Genomic DNA, 21,349 nt, shown 5'->3' with positions numbered 1-21,349 from the left:
AATTTGAGTAGGTCCAATATCCTCACCAGGGACCGAGTTACTTGAATAACTGGAGTCATAATGGGACTTCTCCTGCATGTAAACATAACCATCATCTCTCTCTCTCCTTCTCCCCTGTCTGTCTATCTTTCTTTATGTGTACAGTATATGTGTGTGTCCCCCTGTTCATCAGTCTCTTCAGCAGCACTGGCCCTCCTCGATGGCTGTCCTCCGATACGGCGTATACTGTAGTTAGCTTAAGGCTCGATTGTGTGTCCAAGAAAGTCGACGGTACGATTTCCATTCTCCTCTTTAGTCATTCCTTCTCCTTCCATTTCTGAGCGTCCTTCATTCAGGGGGGAGGGGGGCGAAGTTAAGAGTGGTGGATAAAAGGCAGGTTGATTCATCATTCTCAGTCTGTTTTCCACCCAAACTCTTTTAACACTTGTTCAGACCCCCCCTGTGCACAGACACAGCTCTTTGGCAATCCATAGGTTGCAATAAAACAATCATTGACATTTTGTTCACACAGTGTCTGTCCATCATTTGGGCATCATACAGTCTGAAAAGCAAAAATATATATATATATACCAAAGACAAACTCTAGAATACTGAATCTAAAGCACGACTCCATAACAGCATGTTAGATTTAGATAAACCTCTGATTTTCTGTCTTCCATCTTCCTTTACCTTTCTTCTACTCTTTTTAAAGACTGATAATCTGTAATGGAAAATGTGCCAAAATAGAAAAGGACTGAAGTAACAGTTAAGACCATGGAGTCCAACACAATGCTAAAGAAAGTCTAAAAATGGCGTTAAGAGCTCTACAGGGCGTCTACAAACTGAAGCTGGCTTTTCTTTACCTTTTTTTTTTTTCCCAACAGACACAAGTCTAAAACAGAACAAAAACAGTCACCGTTACTCTTCTATGCCACTGGTTTCACAAAGCGCAGACCGAGGGCGGACAAAGGAGCGCGCGAGCGCCATATGGCAGGCGTTGGACATTTGAAACTCACAGAACTCATATTGAAAACTCTCAGAAACAAACAAAAAAAGAAAATGTCCTTTTTCATCCTCTTTTCCTTCTTTGCCTTTAGAAATCTAGATTCATTTGAGTTGCGTGGTTTGATATCTTTTAAACTTCTTTAGGGGGGGGGGGGGGTAGGCATTCGCTTGATATGTGTTGATTTCAGTCAGAAGTACCCACTTTAAATGGTCCACTGGTGTTGAAGTCTTCACAACATGTCTGCATGCCGTCTCTATTGGCCACATTCAAATTCAAGCTGAGGTCAAATTTGACATTGTCCTTCTGCAAAGTACCAGTCATGGGTACGTGTTAATGAAATTCTCGTCTTCATGAAGAATCCCATCACCAACATTTTAACCAAACATCCCTGACAGCGCTGTCATTTGTGGTCCAAATGTCCAGATTGTCACGGGTGCTCTAGTCCATCTCCTTCCTAGCTTCATTCCAGTGGCTGGTGGGTTATATTCTATGGTAGATCTGTCATTCATATTCATTTATTCATTCCTTCATTCATTCACAGGCTTTTATAATCAAGCAGGTTCTCTCCTGCAGGCGGAGGAGATATGGTACTGTAGGTACAGGGGAGACTAGGATCAGGTGTTCCCCCAGTTTAGGCCTCATAGCATGTAGGGTAGATCAAGGTCACAAGTTCCCACTGGCACATGAATAGGCGGGGAACTCTGGGTTGAATGTTACCCCTTTAGACATCAGAGCAAGGGAGTAGCAGGATATTAGGTAGGGGATACTGGGCATTGAACAACAGATAGTGCTTCTTTTTCCTGTTTTCTTTGTCCAAAGGGAGAACAAAATTACTTTTGAAGGGGATCACAGGACATGTCTTTCCCCCACGGTTCTCCCTCTCCTCCTCTTCATGCCTCTGAGCAGCACCTCTGTTGGTTTATCTTCACTTTATGCTTGATCCCGTCGTACAACTCAAAGTTGTAGTTCTCCAGCGTCGTAGAGGAGCGCGAGGAGAGCCCGCTGTAAGAGCACGTGCAGTAGAGGAGCAGTCCGGCGCAAACCGCACCCAGCAGGACGCCGAGGGAGCTCATCACGATGATGGTGAGAAGGATGGGGTCCAGGGAGTACAGCCAGGCGTTGTCCTTGTCTTTCTCTGACACTAAGGTGACGGAGGGAGGGTCCACATCAGAGGAGGAGGGGGTGGAGAAGGAGGACGGCCACCCCGGGAAAACATACTCTGGAGAGAAAAGAGGATGATTAAAATAAAATCCAAATGCAATGTGCTGTCAATGAACATTTCACTCATGCTGTACATTCAGCATCACATTTTTTTCAACTTGCCAGATATAATAATTGCCAACATTTTCTCATTATGTTGACAGGAAATGTAACTTGGCCGGAATTTCTTTTTCCTGCAAAACGTGTTTACTGTCGCAAGTGAGTGGAATATAAACACAATTCCTAGGAAACAGGGTTGGTCTTGCCCCACATCATGGCTGACATACTCCAGAACAGCTAATTCTTTTACCCACAACCCCTGTTGTTACTGACATCAATAAACGGGGAAACATAATGAAATTAATTACTGTAGAGGTGTTCTGTTGTATGTCTTGTGTGTTGAAGGGTGCGCATCTACTCGGTATAAGCAGTCGTGCTAATCCACTTAATGAATGTATACACATGAACAAGCCGATCCGCAATTAAGTACTGCATTTAGAGTGTTTTATAGAGGAACACAGTGAAACAGATACGCAAACACACACACACACAGACACAGAGAAGCAGTAAACAGACTTGTTTAGTGAGGTAAGATGCTGAGTACTCTTCTTGTATCTGCCAAGGGGCTGGAAGAAACAAGGGATTGTAATAGTAACGCATGTGGGCACACACACACACACACACACACACACACATGGGGAAGTAAACCATGATTGTTACAGACAGATGTTGTTCTGGGTGCCCAGGAGGAAGCTGTCTGTCTCACTTTGCCTGCCACAGAACATGAAAGAGGAGGAGAGGAAATACACACCAACATGCCTGCATGTACACACAGAAACACACTTCTTAATGCTCTCTCACACTCTTACACGCTCACACGTACACCAGAGGTTGTCAGTCACTGTTGCCACAGGCTTTTTCCTTGAAATCACAAGTAAAAAGAAGAGCCATGGGCATGTCTGTGCTTGTAATTTCACCATTCTGTGACGGAAACTTGTAAAACAGCCAGTATTGCCTCAGGTGGGAGAGGAGGAAGAGAGGATGAGGAGAGGAGAGAAGAGGAGAGGAGAGAAGAGACGATTTAAACCTCACCTTCATTGAGAGAGGGTTTGTTGAAAACATGATCTTTTCCAAAATCCATAGGTCTGGGATCTGTTTAAAAGAAAGACAGAAAGAATAACAGTATTAATCTCAATCGTACAGTCAAACCAGAGCTGTTCTAGAGTCCACATCATGTTGTGATAACGTCCCTCCATCTCTTATGTTGTCAGCACGCAAGCTACATTTGCGGACAGGAATCTAACTACACAAACAGCTCAAACGATGAGTGATCTTGTTTAAACTTTCTGAAGAGATCAGGCAAGAGATCACCTATAAATCGTTCTGTTCTGTGCTCTGTCTGTCAAGGGAAAACAACATCCAGGGTTGCTTAACATTTCCCAGAGACTACCTGCATGAAGCCAGAAAGTTTCATAATGTGATAAACACCATTACTCTTTTTTTTTATTTGTTTAGAAATGAAAACAGGAGATTTAGAGAATGACCAGAACGATATAAAAGAGAGAGAGAGAGAGAGAGAGACTGGGAGGCTGAACTCTGAAAAAAAAAAGACACACAAAACTGTCTCATAGAAAAATATTACTTTTATTACCGTTACATTCCCCGCAATATATTTTCTTTTTATTCCAAGACCATGAAATTCAACAAGCTAAAATACCACTTCATATTTCTGAGGCAGACCGAAGTGCAAGGCTTTGAATGGTTTGGAAAGCTCAATTCTGCTTCAATTCAGTTTTATTCAAGGAAATTGATATTACAAATCCTAAGAAAAAAAAAAAAATAGAGCAATATCTGTGCAGCTGATAATCATTTATTGCTGGGGCAAGGGAACCAAAAAACACATTATGAAGTGAAACCGTAAAAGGTTTTCAAAAGATAAGAGGTGAAAACTTATGTTAGATATGAAAAAAAGATAGAGAGCCTCATTTCCTCAGTAAGATGAAGTCATTTTTCAATAAGACAATTTTAACATGAGACATCCCCAGATTAAACCTTGTATTTTACAAACTTCCAATACTCATTACTATATCAATCTCTAAATAACAGTAAGAATACCTTCAATTGAGACCTGCTATATGTTAAATAAACATAAAGATATTTGCTCAAGGATTAAATATGAGGTAATTTCCTTGAAATCAAAGAAGTGAAAAAAATCACATCTTTAATTGTTTGAATTGACCCAAAATTGACTTCCGAACCCAATTAGAGCATAAACAAAAGACTCAAAAGTTTCATTTCAATTCAAATATTACCACAAACAACAAATCCTATGCTAATTGAAGTGTATTCATTTTCAGGAGTTTTGGGTGTTGAGAATTTCTTCATTTAATTCTTTGTATTGTGAGCCTTTATCGGCTTAATCTTTCTTGGTATAGTTCAATATTTGATTTGCTTGAAGTGCAAAACAGTGACATCGAGCGCTGCTAAACAAGAATTCAAAAAGACAATCATAAAGTTCAGGTGTTTCCTTCACAGAGGCAGAGAAAGTGCACAAGAGTAAATGTAACAGTGCTGTGCCTAAAGCCAGGGATGATCCCGAGGTTGGTTTTATTCAGTCTGGGCGAGTCCAAAGCTAATTATAGTTTCAATGAGAGCTAATTTTATATTCATCCCTTGCTGAGGCCACGTTTCAGAATGATCAGTCTTTTCTGCTTCCAACAGTTCAAGAAAAACCTCTTTGATTAATAAAAAACTCTTATATTAAAACAATAAATCAAAGAACAATAACAACATCACCTATTTGATAAAAATGACATCATCAAGGTAGATTTTCTCAACATATATTTGTACTTTTACCCCTAAAATCTGTGATTTCACATCACGGAAATCGAAGGTGAAAACAACAAAAAAAGAAAGAAGGAGAACAAAGGAGTGAAATACAGGTGATCAAAAAATATCTGGCCAACCAAGACAGACATCTCCAAGTAGGGGTGTGCGATATGACGATAGTAGATCGTGAACAACTAAAATGTCTCCACAATCTGCCTTTACAGGGAGATCATTAGTATCATGCTACGGCGCACATGGTATCGGTTCAGCTCCGTGACGTCTGCTAGCAGGAGGCTAACGGGTAACAGCATTGACACGGCGAGCACCTCGTACCGCATCTCCAATCTGCTGGAGAAAATGACCCCCAGCAACAAGGACTTGGGGTAAAAACGAGATAACAGCAGAGCAAATTATCTGCACAGTTCACATCAGGAGCCCAAACTCGCATCGTCACGTTGCCAGCTCACCAGTTAGCTCACAGATTTGATGCTTGGTAGCGTGTTTGTGAAATCTACGGCAGTGTCGGTGTCCTGCGAAGAGGCTCACCTGCTGCACATCATGTTAAAGTAACAGCTGGGCTAACAGTTGGACTGGACTAACAGTTATCTGAAAACGACGCACTAATGCTTTTACACTGCAATATCCATTTTAAACAAGGCCAAATAGACTCTCACTACTTTTTTAATGTAGCTTTGCACAATTTTATGTGAGTCTTTCATGGGTGTATGTTTTTATGTTGTTTGTGAGCCCCTAACCTAACCCAGACAAAGACATCATGTGATAGACAATAAAGTTTTTGAATCTTAAAAACCAATGTGAAAAAGAATCGTGATAAGATCGTGTATCGAGATCCTGCTTGAAAAAAATCATGATATATTTTTGCCATATCACCCACCCCTATCTCCAAGCACACTCAGAAAACTCAAAGTGGCCTGGAGATTATGAACATGACTTCAAATAACGTTGGCAGTCGTCTTAACCATCCCACTAAATAAAATAATATGTTCATGTTATTCAGTGCAAAAAAAAAAGAAAAAAAAAAGAAATAAACATGATTATTCTGCATTTTGACAGTTTGCCCAGAGTAAACAGTTACCTCCTAGGCTAAACATGGTTGATTTCATCTCACTGAAATCTACTGTTAATGTAATACTCAACTTAGTACATGACCATGAAAGCATCCAATCAGTCTTCTGATAATGTAAATGAAGTTTCACAACAGACCCTCCAGGCTCTAAATTCTCCTTTCTCACAGTCAACTGAAATCACTGCAGGCCTTGACAAAACATTAAATCACTAACGGAGAGATACTAAAAGAAGCAGGATAAAAAAGAAAGATGCCCAGACACTCTTTTGACGACTGTTGAACACTTTCTAATGATCCTGGCTTAAAGCCCTTAGGCTAGGAGCCTGAGAAGAATCATCACGTGGATCTGAGGGGAGATTAAAACTCCCTGTAGCCCCATTTTATCTCTACTCTCCAATTAGTAAAGAGAAGAATAAAAAGGCAGCTTTTTTTATTCAGGCAAAGCCATGGATGGCTCTTTGGCACCATACACTGTTCCAGTGGGGGCCCGAGGACCTGTTAGAGTGCTTTCACCCGTAATATTTCTCCAGGAAACGGAGGAAGAGAAGGAGGAGGAGGAAGAGAGAGAGAAAAATAGAGATGGCCTGAGGGCTAGAAATGCTTACCGCATGGTTTTATGAATGCAATCAGCTCCATTAACTAATTAGAAATATTAAAGGGCTTCAAAGTAGTCTGTGATGGAGACAGGAGAGGAAAGTGAAGGAAGGTTGATTTAAAAGCACTGAAAAGACGCCAACACATTTTCCAAATCTTGCAGAAAGTTTGATAGAGAGAGGGAGAGAGAGAGAGATGTTGGAGAAAACTGCATGGGTAGCACAACATAAATACAATCATATATCATTTCTCTGTTTGATTTTTGAACCTACATTGATTGGGTTATGGCACAGGGCTGCTAGAATGAGTCATATAATGTGTAAATCATACACGAGTCGATTGAAACGGAAGGGAGAAAGGGGCTAGCAAGGTAGAAAATGGATATGCAAGCACAAAATAACTAAAATATGTGTTGACTACAGCACAAAACAGCATTTTATGAGACACAACATGATGAAATTGGTCAATATGGGGATCTGCAGAGTGAATAGACAATTTGAAAATGCATGAAACAGTGATTTAACTGACCGAATTTAATAGCTTAGTGGAAATCTGGATTATTTGCTAACACAGGTCTGTGTTTGTTAGATGGTGTGTGTGTGTATGTGTGCAGTACGAATAATGTGTGCCTCCATCATGCTGTCTATTCTGCCAAAAGACTTCTTTCATCTGCTTTTGTGTTTGAAACAACCTGCCCTCCTCCTTCAATTCTCTCCCTCTTTCAATCCAAACCCCAACCTGCCTCCCTGTTAGCCTTCCTCTCAGAGTAAAAGAAGAAATCTATCTTTAGAAAGTATAGAGAGCAGTTTTTTTTTCTTCTTTTACTTCTTTCATCTCCCTCCATCTCTGGGCGCATTCTTTGGAGGAAAAAGGGGCTCGCTTAATGGGCTCTTCTCCTCTGAGAGATTTTGCTCTCCTCCTTTTCTGCCTCTCATTTTCCTCTCCTGTGTTTTTTTTTTACTGGAAGGATTTGCGATGAAGGGAAGGAGTAGAATAGGAACAAGCCGGTTTTGATAAAAGGGCTGGGGGATTTGCGCATGAACAAAATGATGTAGGGGGCGCACACCACACAAGATGGTGAGCAGCTGAAAAGTTCAGAAAACAAGTACGCCCAATTTCACAGGTTGTAGATAAGAATAGAGATTAATAGTGGGCTTCTCGATCTAAAGTAAAGATGCCAGAATACTCATCAGTCTTTACACATAACATAAAGATTTGCCTCAGTTTTGCGTCACTATCTGGAAAAAAAACTGGATGCTTTCAATGAGGGACAAACATTCGCTATTTTCATGTCAAAGTCAAGAAAAGTTAAGTATTTTTTTTTTGTTAAGATCATCTCAGTGAGCACAATAAACATAACTGTTACTTTGAAACAAAACTCAGTCAGTATAAAAAATAAACATTGTATAACTATTATACAGCATAGGCACACTCTAACACGTAATTACAAAGAAAACAAAAAGGCATTTGATTATTATAAACAGTATTGATACCCAACCCAAAGTTTGATTTTCATTTCTATCTTAAGATTCACAGTAAAAGTAAGAAATTATCATAAATCATCAGAACCTTCAATAAAATGATTATTAATGAGCAAAAAAGTGCTGAGGTTACTATAACTTGTAACAGAAAGGATCAGAAATGCATCGTGTAACACTTGTCGAGTACTATACTCTGTCAACTCAGGGAAAAAATGTGATAATAAATGCCGACATATCCACTGTTTAACAGTTGATTCAATAAAAATACATCCAAAAAAAACCAAACTTGTGTGAGGTGTGTAACAGTAGTGCTGCACTGGAATCAGTCATACTTGATAGATTATGGTGAATGAAATGACTTAAAGAACTGACCACTGGTCCTGGATCAGTGCTTTACTTAAAGGCTTCATAAGTAAAAAAAGCTTCTTTTTGTTTTTTGTCACAGCATATGCTTGGTCTCACCTGATGAATGGAAGCAAAACAGACAATTTTTGTAGCCACATTTTCAGGTTACCAGGCCAATATGATATATAAGATTTTGAATCTCAACAATTCAGAATTTGTCATCTAGGATTACACACAAAGACGTAAAGATTTTGACTTGCACAGACGACGAAGAAAAATGTAAATGCAGGTTCAGATCCTTGATACATATATGATTTTGGTTTTTCTGTTTTGTTTCATTCACTCAGTCTAATGTGTGTAGAACATACAATGATGCTTAGTTTGAACATTAACAGACACAGGCATTAAGTTATCCATGAGATCCAGGCAAAAAAAAACTGTATAGAGTCCATTAATCTCTAATTTGACACTGAGGCACTGTACCTCGTTCAGGAGGTGATTAAAAAAAAAAAGGCATATCCAGAATGTATTTAGTCGTGTACTGTAAATGACAAGTGCACTCAGGGCAAATGCAAACATGAGACTCAATCACAAGCCGGTAAAAAGTCTTGATGTGTCCGTGCATATGTATGTGTTTGTGTATTTTGATGGCAAACATTTGTTTCTAGGTGTGCAGGATGAGACATAAGCTGTCTCATCCTATGTTTCCCTTGTGTAAACCAGGCAGAAAACAGCACAACAATGATTCCTCGTTCACAGACCAAAGGAGCAACACACACGGTGGATGTGTAGCTGTCTATCTTTCACGGCTGGACAGGCAGCACTAATTCCTCCTATACCTCTCCCTTTTCTTTATCTGTCTCTTTCACTCACTCTCAGTCTCTCAAAAGCTAGCGGACAAATAAATACCAGCTTCACTCAGTCCAAAAGAAATAGCCTTCTATCTTTCTGTAGTACATGAACACATGTGTGGGTTGCGTAAATTCCCTCTCTGTCGGAGGCAGGCAGTGTCCAAACTGCAGACCAGAGTAGGGAAGACAGACAGATCCTGCTCTGACATTTAGTGAAGAAGAAAATATGCTGTTACAACACAGGTGTCTCATTTGTTTGACAGTTGCAGTCTGTCTACCTGTGATCTTCTTGTTATTCTGATCATAATCCAATCCATCAAATTTTCAGGTTGTGGTGCAGCTGTTGAAGCCAGTATGCTCTTAAGAGCATCCAAAAAGTTGTTATCAGCCGTCTCATCGACTGTCAAAATTGGCAAACTGAAGTTCTGACATCTACTCTCATCAGAGAGGGATGTTGGTAAAGTTTAACACCAGGAATTGTATTTCTCTCATTAATCTGCCAGTTCCAGCCAACAAGGAAGTTGAGTGAAGGTGCATCCTGATCAGTCAATTAGATCATTCATCAGCAACAGGAACTGCAGTGTCTTGCTCATGTAGATTCTCATCAGTGAAGAGTGGTGATTATGCTGAATACTGCTCCTTCATTTCAAGGTGTTTTCACACCCTTTGATCACTGTATCTGAACAAAGTATTCAAATGAAATTGTATAATTCACATGTAGTCCAGGTTTCAACACTGGGAATCATAGTCATCTTTCTCCAGTCTGATGGTAAGCATGGGCTCAGGGCTTGGCCTGCTGCCTTGGCACAGGGGGTTTTGGTTGGGGCTGTGGATCAGATTATAGCTGGCGTTTTGGTTGTGGCAGGAGTTTTGGTGACCTTGCTGATTTGGTTGTTGGCTGTTGTGATACATCACTGAATGATGATGGCTAACGCTCGTCTTCTTGGTCGCGCCGTGGTAACGATGGCAGCACAGTATCACCACCACAGTTACAGTAACCAGCAGCAAGAGGGCACCTCCTCCTGCCAACAGATAGTACCAATAGGCAGGGACATCCTTCACTGCCACTGTGTCTACTGTGGGCTCGATCACAGGCATGGCGCTCCCTGGAGGGCAGGAGGACACATTACTGGTTGGCTCAGTGGACGAGGGAGGCAGGCATGCAGACTCCACTGGAGAGTTAAAAGCTATTAATTATCAAATTGACTGTTTGCTAAGCCCTTCTCAATTGTCATATCATAGTTTAGGAACCATAACTCGGCTGTCAAGCTTTGGATTTCTCAACATGTTGAAGCTGTGTGCATAGGGCTATAGTAAGAGCGATGATTGGCATTCAAAGTGTGGAGGGTAATGCTTTTTTTTGTTTTTCCAAAACTAAAAGAACAAAAGCAAAAGTGTAAGGAGTGTATTAAACTGTGCTTATCTGTGCTAACATTAGCTGTAATTGGTAGCATATCCGGCTTACTAACCTAGCATACTACCTACAGTAGTAACAAAAGTTATTTCCAAGGCTAAGGACACATCATTAACTATATACAATGTGAGGTCAGAGCTTAGCCTACATTAAGCTCATCCACAGTGTAGTAATCTTGCACTGTGTGGTATTCCATCTCGGATGCTATGATATGCAAATGTTACCCGAGATAGCATTACATTCACCAAACACATTGGTTTGTTCTCATCCTAAAAGCCTTTTCTCGTGTCACGTTAAAAGTGAAAACAAAGCCTGCTGTCTGAAAATATGAATTATGTAAAGTAAAAGCCTCATCTTAAATTTGGTCATATCATACTTATAATAGGCTACTAGCACTTCTGCATGGATCATCAGATGGTGAGGATCCTGACCTTTTGCCATGGGCGTGCTGCTTTAGCCTCAGTTTTTCAGCACAAAATCATGTACGTAGCCATCACATGTATATTTAAGTTTTAAATTGTGTCAGCAGGAAACATTAAAATGTCAGTGTTTTGAACCAACTCATCGAGTTAACATTAGCTTATCTAGCTAGCTCGCTAAAGCTGATAAAATCTGTCAGCTGGAAAAATCAACGGTAGCCAACTGAGAAGCCAGCCCATTATTTCACAAATTACTAAGATTTTTGAGTGGTAAATCGACCTGTTATTATTGGAAACTTCATGTTGCATGCTAAAGTGGAGAGCTTGACAGACGTAGCAACAGTAATTAAGGTAGGCGGGGCTTAGCAAACGGTCAATTACTGGAGCAGTGAGTTGAAATTATTGCGCATTGCTGGTATTCAACTAAACATAATATCAAAGATCCACAGCACGCAAGCTCACTGTCTCAATATATAAACAACCATATGCATGTGCATATGCCAAATCACTTAAAGTCTTCATTCCATAAAAAATTATGTTGATACATATATTGTTTTGATTATGCTGATTTTACTCATCAAAGTATTTTTGATTGATGCAAACATCACAAGCAGTAGCTGCACATTGACACGCGAAGGCTCATGCCATGCGTTCAGATTCGATCACAGAATGCAAAGCCTTGATTATGCAGTGATTCGCTGATTTGGACAAAAGGTGGGGAGTGTTAAGTGGTTGTATTTGAAAGGACGCAGCTTTTATCAGGGGCAAGATCACATTGAAGGGAGACGAGGAGGGAAAGAGAGAGAGAGAGAGAGAGAGAGAGATGGAGAGGGGAAAGAGGGAGGAATTACAGGAGTAGAGAGAGGATAAGAGAGAAGGCATTATTAGAAGAAAGAATGAAGTGAAATAGAGAGAGGTGGTAGAAAGTGAGAGGGGAGAGGGTGGGAGGGAGGGGAAGGGACGGGAGAGAGTTAATCCTGCCATGATATCTTTAATCCTGCATTAAAGGGTTTGTCTGAAACTTCAATACTCTGTCAACTCACTGTGAAAGAAGAGGTTGTAGAAGAGGGAGGGAGGGAGGGAGGGAGGGAGGGGGGGAAGAAAGGGAAAAAAAGAAAAGTAGAAAGAAAGACCGAACTTGAGCAAGAAAGAAAGAGGAAATAGAGCCAAATGCAGGCAAGAACTGGATGGACACGAGAGAGAAGAGAAAAAAATAATGAAAGGACACAGGAGGGGGAGATGTGCAGTGAGAGAGAGAGAAATACAGAACCTCAAGGAAACTAGTGAGCTTAATATTTTCTTTTTTTAAGTTCAGACGTACTCTTTAAGGGTTTAAAATTGGCTTTGATTGTAAAGCTGCTCTCTATGCAGCCTGCACAGAGAGCCTTCCCACCAGTGGATTAAGAGACAGATGATTTCCAGGGCTGCAAAAATTGACGTTACTTTGCTTTTTTTGGGGGGGATCTAAAGGGAAGAAAAACGAAAAAGTTTCTCAAGAGCACCATTCCTGAAATGAGCTAATGAGTATGGCTTTCAAGGAGCCGGTTACTAGTTTCTGAATTAGCTCAACTATCTTTCTCACTCTCATTCCCTCAAATCACACGTCAACCACCTTCTCTATAGTAAAATTAAAAGCAGAAGTTTGCCTGTGCGTGTGTGTGTGTGTGTGTGTGTGTGTGTGTGTGTAGCATGATCGGCCAGTGTGCAGCCAGTCATCTCTTGCCAAAAGCCAAATGCCTCCTTGGTTGCCATGGATACAAAAACCCAACAGTGTGGCACACTGGTTCACGTCACAATGAGTCTGCCCTTGTAATGTTTCCTAAGGATCAGATTATCAGGTTCTAATTAAGGAGAGACATTCTACATTTTATCTTCAACTGTCATCAAACCTATTCAGTATATTTTTTTATTAGTTTTTCTTCACCATGCTATGATAGAAGAAGGTATTAAGTAGGCTATAATTAAAATTAAAAATGGAAAGGGATCAGCTGAGACATTATTCACTCTGTCATGTCCAATTCAGCTACTGTACTTCCTCACACTTCCCTATTAGAGATGTCAGTTCCATTTATTATATCCAAATAGTATTTAGTTGATCTTTTAATTAATTTCAAGTTTACGTTGTTATCTCTGAAAATCCAGTTCAAAAATCCCTTTTCAGTTAAATAACCAGTGATGAAGTGCTAATTCTTCATTTCTTAATCATAGACCATGCTGGATTTTTAACATTTTCAAGAAAACTTGCTCTCCACAACCACAAATTATCTCAACACCCTCCCACACACACTCGTTCTCCAATTCTCTGCATCAAGACACTGACAAAACATTTAATAAAAAGCAGAGGAGCAACAACATCCACTTATCCTAAGAGAAAGACTTTGGTTCTTTTCCATTTTCATATCTAATCCTTTATCCCGGGGGCTCAGTCTCATGAAAACGAGCCGAATGTTAGAATTGACACTGTTGTCTTTCTGGGAGTCACATGATACCTGTTTAAGACCCTGAGCTGCAGTCAGATCAGCATTGGGTCAAATACTTGAAGTAATTTAGAGTGTGAGTCAGGTGACATGAGTTTTCTGAGTGAGTTTGGCTCCTGGCTTTTACTATTTTTGGGAATGGCATTTTATGCGAACAAAACTGAGCGCCGCTCAAGTATCTGACAGCATTCAAAGAATGTTTTTGATCTATTCACACACACACGTGCGCGCACACACACACACACACAGTTACATAGTAATCTCAGTTATACGGATAGAAGCTGAATAAAAGTGCAGTAATCATACTCATACAACAAGTATGTGCTGTAAAAAAGCCATTAAAGAAACAGCTGTGTGTTCCAGTTTCAACCTGGGGGCCTGACCCCCCATGAACTTTGATCTACATTCATGTGGACACAAATCACCAAAAGAAAACCCGACACTTTACAAGTCAATAAAGTCTTGACATAATTCTACGAGCGGTCAAATACGTTGGGGCCCCAAGTTTGACAAAATTCAACGTGTATATTCAAACTTTTTTAAAAATACCAGTATTCCCTAAATAAAAACAGTCCTACAGCCAGCGTTTTAGGTCACAACCAAGAGTTTGAAAACAAGAGATCCAGTAGCATAATCTCCCTAAGCCCTTTTATCTGCTTTCAGACTGGCCTATTTGAGGATGCAGGAGCAAAAAAAAGAAAGAAAGGGAAAGAGAGAAAAGGGAAGTTGGATGGTGATCAGCTCTGCATTTCATTCAGGTGGGATCAGCAGCTTGCTGAGCAGAGTAATGCGGTGAGGAATGGAGGAGATGAAGAAAAGAAGGAAGGAAGGAAAAGTTTAAAAGGAAAGACAAGACAAGAAGGAGAGAAGCGGCGAAAAGAGAGAGAGAGAGAGATGTTGAGATGAAAGTCGAGAGGCGGAGAGGAGGGTGGAGCAAAATATAGAAAAGGGCAGGAAAGGGAACAAGAAGAAGTGAAGGGAAGAAGGAGAAGAAGAGAGGCTCCTTGTATGGTGTTGAATGCAGAGAGAGAGCTTATAAGGTGACACCAAATCAGGATGGAGGAATGGATGATAAGCACTTTTTTTCTGCTTGCTACAGTAAGAAAGTAGCGAGGGATGAACTGATAGATAGAGTGAAGGTCAAGAAGAGACCTTTGTTTCATCATTTCAACCATGACCTCATGATTTCAACCTTTGCTCCTATGTCACCTTATATGCATTTTTCCATATTAAATAGCAATAAAATAATAAACATAATTTGAATTATTCACAGTGGGTCTGTGTGCACTACAGACATGGGATGTGTTGTGTGTATGTATACCAGTAACACACAGTATACACACCATTAAAAACCTGAAACCATACCAGTCTACAGACTCTGCAAACACAAGATGTCACCTTAATGCAGTTGCACTTTCTTGCTATTACAGTATTAATTTAAACAGTAAATTTTTTTTTGCCAGTGTTGCCGTTATAATGGATAATCTTGTATTACTCTTTGATTCTGAAGTGAAACATAGTAGTTTTCTCACTGAAGAATATACAAGATCAAACTACATAACCAAGAGTATCAGCCCAGCATGCAGGAATTCATGCTGGAACAATGCAGTGAATCTATTACATCAAATTTGCAATGTTGCAAAAAATATATATATCAAAATATATCATTGCAATATTGTATAAACCCTGACAAAGTCAAATTCTGAAACTCTTGTTACTGTAAATATACATGTAAGAAACTGTATTTAGATTTGTTTGGGAATCATGTAACACCTTAAAGTCAGAATAAGTTCTTATCAATTTGAGTGAGTACTGTATAGGATTGTATGGCAACGTATGTATGTTATACACAAACAAGGTTACTTAGGGCCGGTGCAGTGCTGTAAGCTCAGCTTAGCAACAAGCAGGAAGCACAGACATTTGGCACAGGAAATACAAAAGAAACAGGAAGTAGCACTTACTGGTTATGCCAGGAGTTAAGGCGGGGAAAGGCTCTGGAAAAGAGAAAAAAAAGGAATATCACTGGAGATAGTAAGTGACTGATATGTACAGTAGGAAGTGCAAGGGTTGTCTGTGCTTCTAGACTGAATATGAAGGGACTTTTCCCCCCTGGAGCACTGATAGAACCACTATAATATAAATCTCATTTAGTGATAAATGTTTGGGTGATTCTTGCTCAGTGTGAGTTCACAAATTCAATCTCATTTTCATTGGAGCTGCTCCAGGATGGGATTTTCATCATCAAATATAGTTTAGGTTCTCTGGGCTTAACACTCAGGTCAATACAATGAAGTAATATTATACTATTTTTCAATCACTTTCATCCTAAGTGTTTCAGTGTAAAAACGGCGGTTACATCATTATGTACAGTAGATGAAAGGATAGTAAACAATCACTAGCCTCTCTGGTGTCAGACTAATAGTTCTTAAATTGTTAACAGAAATGCATTTTAATACAGCCGAACTATAAAATTGCAACATGCTGCACTTTTTTGCTAAGGTACTTGTTAGACCTGTTTGAGAAAATCAATAAAGATTTGTTGCGTTCCAAGATGGCAGATAGTATCCAAAGGCCCATACATCTTCCAGGATGACAGTTATTTTTATAAAATGGAAAGAAAGCAAAGAAGGGAAGACAAAAGAGTGGGCTGACAGTCTAGAAAGAGAGGAAATGTGTCCTCCCTGAACGTGTTTCTCTCTCTCTCTCTCTCTCTCTGTGTGCCTGTCATTTCTAAATAACTCTCACTTTTGTCTTTTTGCTTTGTCATTCTGTCTCTCTTTCCTGCTGTTGCTCTTTATTTTGTTGTCTCTCTATCCTCATCATCTTTTTATCTTCTCCTAAGGTGAGACACAAGGTTTTAATGGCAGCAGACATGCTGGGACAGAAGAAGAAGAAGAAACAAGAGAACGGATGGAAAACGGAGGGTAGAAAGAGAAGTGGAAGTAACGGACGTGTAGAGAAGGGAAATGGAGGAATGGGAAGGAGGGGTGGAGGTAAGTTAAAGGGTCATGGGAACAGAGACTGAAATTTACTGCTGTTTATTATTTGCTGGGGGGATGTGACATCTATTATAAAAGTGAAAGGGAGAGAGATGAGGGGAACAAAAATAAAGAAAATAGATGGAGAGAAGAAAATGGCAGCACAAGAAAGACAGGATGCAGCAGTGTGAAAAAGTTAAGAGGAAAGATGATAAAAAGATAATAGACGGAAGGAGGGAGTGAGGAATGGAATAATAATAATTGAATAATAAGAAAAAACAATGAAAAGAGTGTAGTGGAAACAAATTGGTGGGAAAGACGGAAGAGGTAAGAGTAGGTCATCGCACATGAAAGATGCCACTGCGCTCATTAATAAATCATATGCACCTTCCTTGTTTTTACCCTAGATGTGGCAGTACACAGGGGTGTGAGTCTGATGAACAAAAACTTTGACATCTGAGATATCCCACTTGACCCTTGACAGAGATGACATGACAGGGAAAAAAACATGCTTGTGTGTGTGTGTGGCTGGGTGGGAATGATGCTTGTCAGACGAGGAAACGTGAAGGATTTAAAATGTAATTCTGTGTCTGTGTGTTTCGAGTGACCCTGCATTTTTTCTGGGGATGGTGACAGTTAGTAGGCCTAACAGTAGTTTTATTGGTAGGCATGTGAGTGGACAGACAGATGATCTCTCTAGCATTATAACCGCAGAATAACTACATGTTGCTCTCAGACTGAATGGAAAGAGTAAGTGAGAGACTGAGAGGAGAAATGCGAAGAATCAAGAAATGGTGAAGGGGTGGGGAGGCGGGGGGGCGTTGATATTGGAAAACACTGACGGAGATAGAGAGAGGGAGATACAATGAAAGATAGATTAGAATCCATGCCCAAAGGCCATTTGTGGCCTACTTTCTTTCATTTATATATATTTTTTCTTTTTTCTATGTGTGTATGTGTGTGTGTGTGTGTGTGTGTGTGTAAATGCAAAATATAATTTTTCTCCCTTCTCTCTCTCTCTCTTTCTCTCTCTCTCTCGTCCAGTATCTGGCGTAAACGATCTGGTACGAAGGTGTGAGAGAATCAGGCAGAAAAATAGACAGACTGGCATTGATAAATAGGCAGACAGGTAGACAGACAGGTTATGAGACTTACGTGTACACTGCTCCAGCTCGATGCTGTTGCTCATGTGGATGTTATCTATTCTGATGTGGCCTCTGGTCGGGTGATCAAAAAAACCTTCAAACACCACCTAGACAAAAGAAGGAGAGGCATAGAAACACAGAGAAAAGCTTCTTTCAGACAAATCAAACAAACAAACTAAGTGGGTAGGTAATGATAAGCTGTTGCAACCACCAATAGACATAAAACTGTAATAGTTTATCTGGACTCCAATTAAAATCGAGCAGTAAACTGACAGATTCCCTGCAGTCAATTTAAAAACTACCCTTACCTGATACTCCTTGGGGCTTTGGGGCAGAATGGTGCGTCCCTCCTTCCAATGAGGCCCCTGGTCTCCTTTTAGAGCCCATAACAGTGACTCCTCCTGGTCGCTGTCCCTCAGCAGGACCCTCAGGCTCCCTTGCGCCTCCCCCTGTAGCTGGTAATAGAAGACGAGGCAGAGCGGACCTCGCTCCGGCCCCACCTCGGGGCTCAGCAGCCGGGCTCGCTTGCGCTGGGTGTGGGCGCCTGCGTCAAGGTGGAGGTAGTTCCCTGAGAAGTCTGGAGGAAAGGACGAGACAGGCAGATGGTGTTATTGTATCGTCGTTGTTATTATGGATCAGTGATACATTTCAGATTAATGAGGTGTAACAAATGATAAATTACCGGCCTATAAACTGACACATCATCAACCGTTAATACAACATATATGTTTTTCTCTCTCTTGTTTGCATTTCATTCATTTAATGGATTCCATTTTAATGAATTTTATGATTTGTGAAAGTGCTGCTGCGGAAAGCAGATTCACGTATTGCCAGTGAAACAGGCCCGACGTACAGTGTGATGTAGTAATGCGGCAGGATGTGGTTGTTTAGGGCTTAAGGCATTACCACCATCATTCTGTGGTATGAGGCTTAACCGCGAATGAGACTGCCATTTTATCATGGCTGCTAATGGCTATGGAAACAAATGAATACACACACACACACACACAAACACACAAACACACACACACGTACACACAACACTGCCAAACAGCCCTAATCATTCTGAATGCTGACACCTCGTTCTGTTGCTCTCCCCATTTTTGCTACTTAGTCAGCACCGCCATCATACCAATAATGCTTGTGCACTTGAAGTGTATCCGTGTGTACGTGCTTTCTCTACGCACACTCACTCTATCAATTTTTTTTTTTTTTTTTTTTAATTTAATCAACTTCCTTTCTCTCCTCTCAGCTCAAGGAAGGAAGGGGTGACTGAGAGAAAGAGTGAGCAAACATGACATATGAGAGAGGGAGAGAGAGAGAGAGAGAGAGGGTACTGCTACAGGGTTTTCTCCAACCCAAACAGGACCATTATCATTAGCTTGCTGCTGTGTTTGGCTGTTTGTCTATTTTGTCTATTATGGCCGGAGTGTAAAAGCTTTGCTGGAGCAAATAAGTCTTTTTATTGACACACAGACACTGTGGTTGACACTTCATAAGGAGCGAGAGGGAGAGAAGAAAGGGGAGAGGAGACAAGACGAAAGAAACCGACAGCAAAATCTATCTATCCATCTATGTATCTATGTATCTATGTATCAATGTATCTATGTATCTATCTATCTATCTATCTATCTATCTATCTATCTATCTATCTATCTATCTATCTATCTATCTATCTATCTATCTATCTGTCTGTCTATCTATCTATCTATCTATCTATCCATCTATCTATCTATGTATCTATGTATCTATGTATCTATGTATCTATCTATCTATCTATCTGTCTGTCTATCTATCTATCTATCTATCCTCTTTTCATCTCTGTTCTCCCTCCCTCGGCTGAGACAGAAAAAGGAAAACATCCTACAGATTTTGCAGCACATCACGCTTAATGAATAATGGATTTGGGTTGAGGTAACTCTGTTTCTTCACTTGGAGGCAATGAAAAAAGGGGGACCTAAATTACCGTTGCTCATTAAGTACAGTTAGAGAAAGTTGCAGTGTTTTTCTGTCTCCCTGCGTTTGATCTTGGCGAACGTACAAAGGGAGGGAATTAATTAACAACTCTCCATGGGAGGGATAGGCAGGGATGTAGAATTGGCTCTGAGGGAGGGAGGGAAATGTGTGTATGTGTGTGTGTGTGTGTGTTAGTTCATTTGTAGGTATCTTGCTTATGTTTATATCTGTGTGTGTGTGTGTGAGTTCATCTGTCAGTCATCGTGTGTGTGTGTGTGTGTGTGAGTTCATCGTTTTGCATACATGTGTGCAGTATTTGTGTGTTTGGATCCTCTCTAGTTTTTTAGAGAATTTAACTTGAGTGGAGGAGTTTATTATGTGTCTGTATGTGTGTGTATGTATCCTCAGTTCTCACACGGGAGGTGAGCACATACAAAAAGAGGGCACTCATCAAAGTATGACTGTGAATATAATATGTGTCACATTGATTCCTAATATTCTTCATTCAAACCGCCACAAACAAGCAAATAGCATCTTGAGCTGAGTAGCCTTCATGTTCATGTTGCATTCATCTGAATGACATTATAAAAACTGCACCATGCCTGAAAACTGAGGATCAAACGTGTCTCCTAGAAACAATGTCTATATACTACTGATTTGTTTCCTCAAATATGTTTTGAAGGAAACATAAATGCTGCCTGGATTATGTATGTTGCACCAGACTTTGACACTGGAGACAGAGTTTTGCATTCTGAGTGCTGAATGTGGAAGGTTTAGGGGACTGAAACAGGTTGGGTTACAGGTTTAAGGTAAGGGAAAGATCATAGTACATATTACATATTGAAAAACCACGATCTTCCCCTCAACCAACTGCTTTGAGTTCCCTAAACATAGTGGATATTGTAGGGAACATAAATAAAAAACAAGTTGTCAGACAACGTTTTGCAGATATGTTAACAATCAAATACATTTTTAAAAAGTCACATATCTGTTATCACACCATAATGATTGGTCAGAATTTCCTGCACATCACAAAGTTAGCTTGGAAGAAGACTGAGACAAACCTCTCCAAGCACTCTGAGTAAACCAAATGGGCAAAGGTACCAGAAATACCAGTTAGGTATGAAAACACCCTTAAATTATGTCAGAATTAATATAGTTTACATACTTAAATGTCAGCTGTTGCATTCTGGTGTGAAAAGGCAAGAAAAGATTGTGAAAAAGGCTCATAGAGAAAGCTGATTGACACCTTTTTGCATCAAGACAATTCAAAGCAATAGCATCAGGTGTTAGAAACTATTATTATGAAGTCAATTTTAGTGTATTTTTACCTTCTTTCACCCCTTCTCTATCTTCCCTTCCCTTCCTTATCAATAACTAAACCACTTCCAACAACGTCTGGTGTGAGTTTCTTTCGATGAAAATCTCCACAGGGTAAAGAGTTTCAGTCTTGCCCTATCTGAGATCAAGAGAATAACTTATGAGCTCTGTTCGGGTCGGATTTTCTCTTTTAAAACCCTAAAAGTGCTTTCAATGACAAGGGCTGGGGATTTGATCTGCATATTGAGACAGCTTCCAGACAGGGTGC

The 21,349-nt window shown here is 40.2% G+C and overlaps 1 protein-coding gene across 3 annotated transcripts in view; it reads right to left on the bottom strand.

Annotated features, from left to right (window-relative positions):
- Positions 1 to 1,112: 1,112 nt before the first annotated feature.
- Positions 1,113 to 21,349, bottom strand: part of LOC122992104 (neuropilin-2-like) — a 98,951-nt gene continuing 78,714 nt past the window's right edge. The window contains exons 14-18 of one of the 3 annotated variants that reach the window (XM_044365702.1): positions 18,114 to 18,382; positions 17,816 to 17,912; positions 15,644 to 15,676; positions 3,278 to 3,337; positions 1,113 to 2,204 (exon numbers count right to left, since the gene is read on the bottom strand). In XM_044365702.1, the coding sequence (XP_044221637.1) occupies positions 1,876 to 2,204; positions 3,278 to 3,337; positions 15,644 to 15,676; positions 17,816 to 17,912; positions 18,114 to 18,382 (788 nt within the window). In that variant the 3' untranslated portion in view covers positions 1,113 to 1,875. Of the gene's footprint in view, positions 2,205 to 3,277; positions 3,338 to 3,810; positions 10,479 to 15,643; positions 15,677 to 17,815; positions 17,913 to 18,113; positions 18,383 to 21,349 lie in introns of those variants that run through there. The other 2 variants (XM_044365704.1, XM_044365703.1) reach the window with 2 other exon arrangements.

The sequence above is a fragment of the Thunnus albacares genome, chromosome 11, assembly GCF_914725855.1.
Source record: "Thunnus albacares chromosome 11, fThuAlb1.1, whole genome shotgun sequence".
NCBI lineage: Eukaryota > Metazoa > Chordata > Actinopteri > Scombriformes > Scombridae > Thunnus > Thunnus albacares.
This window is presented reverse-complemented; position numbering and strand designations above follow the sequence as displayed.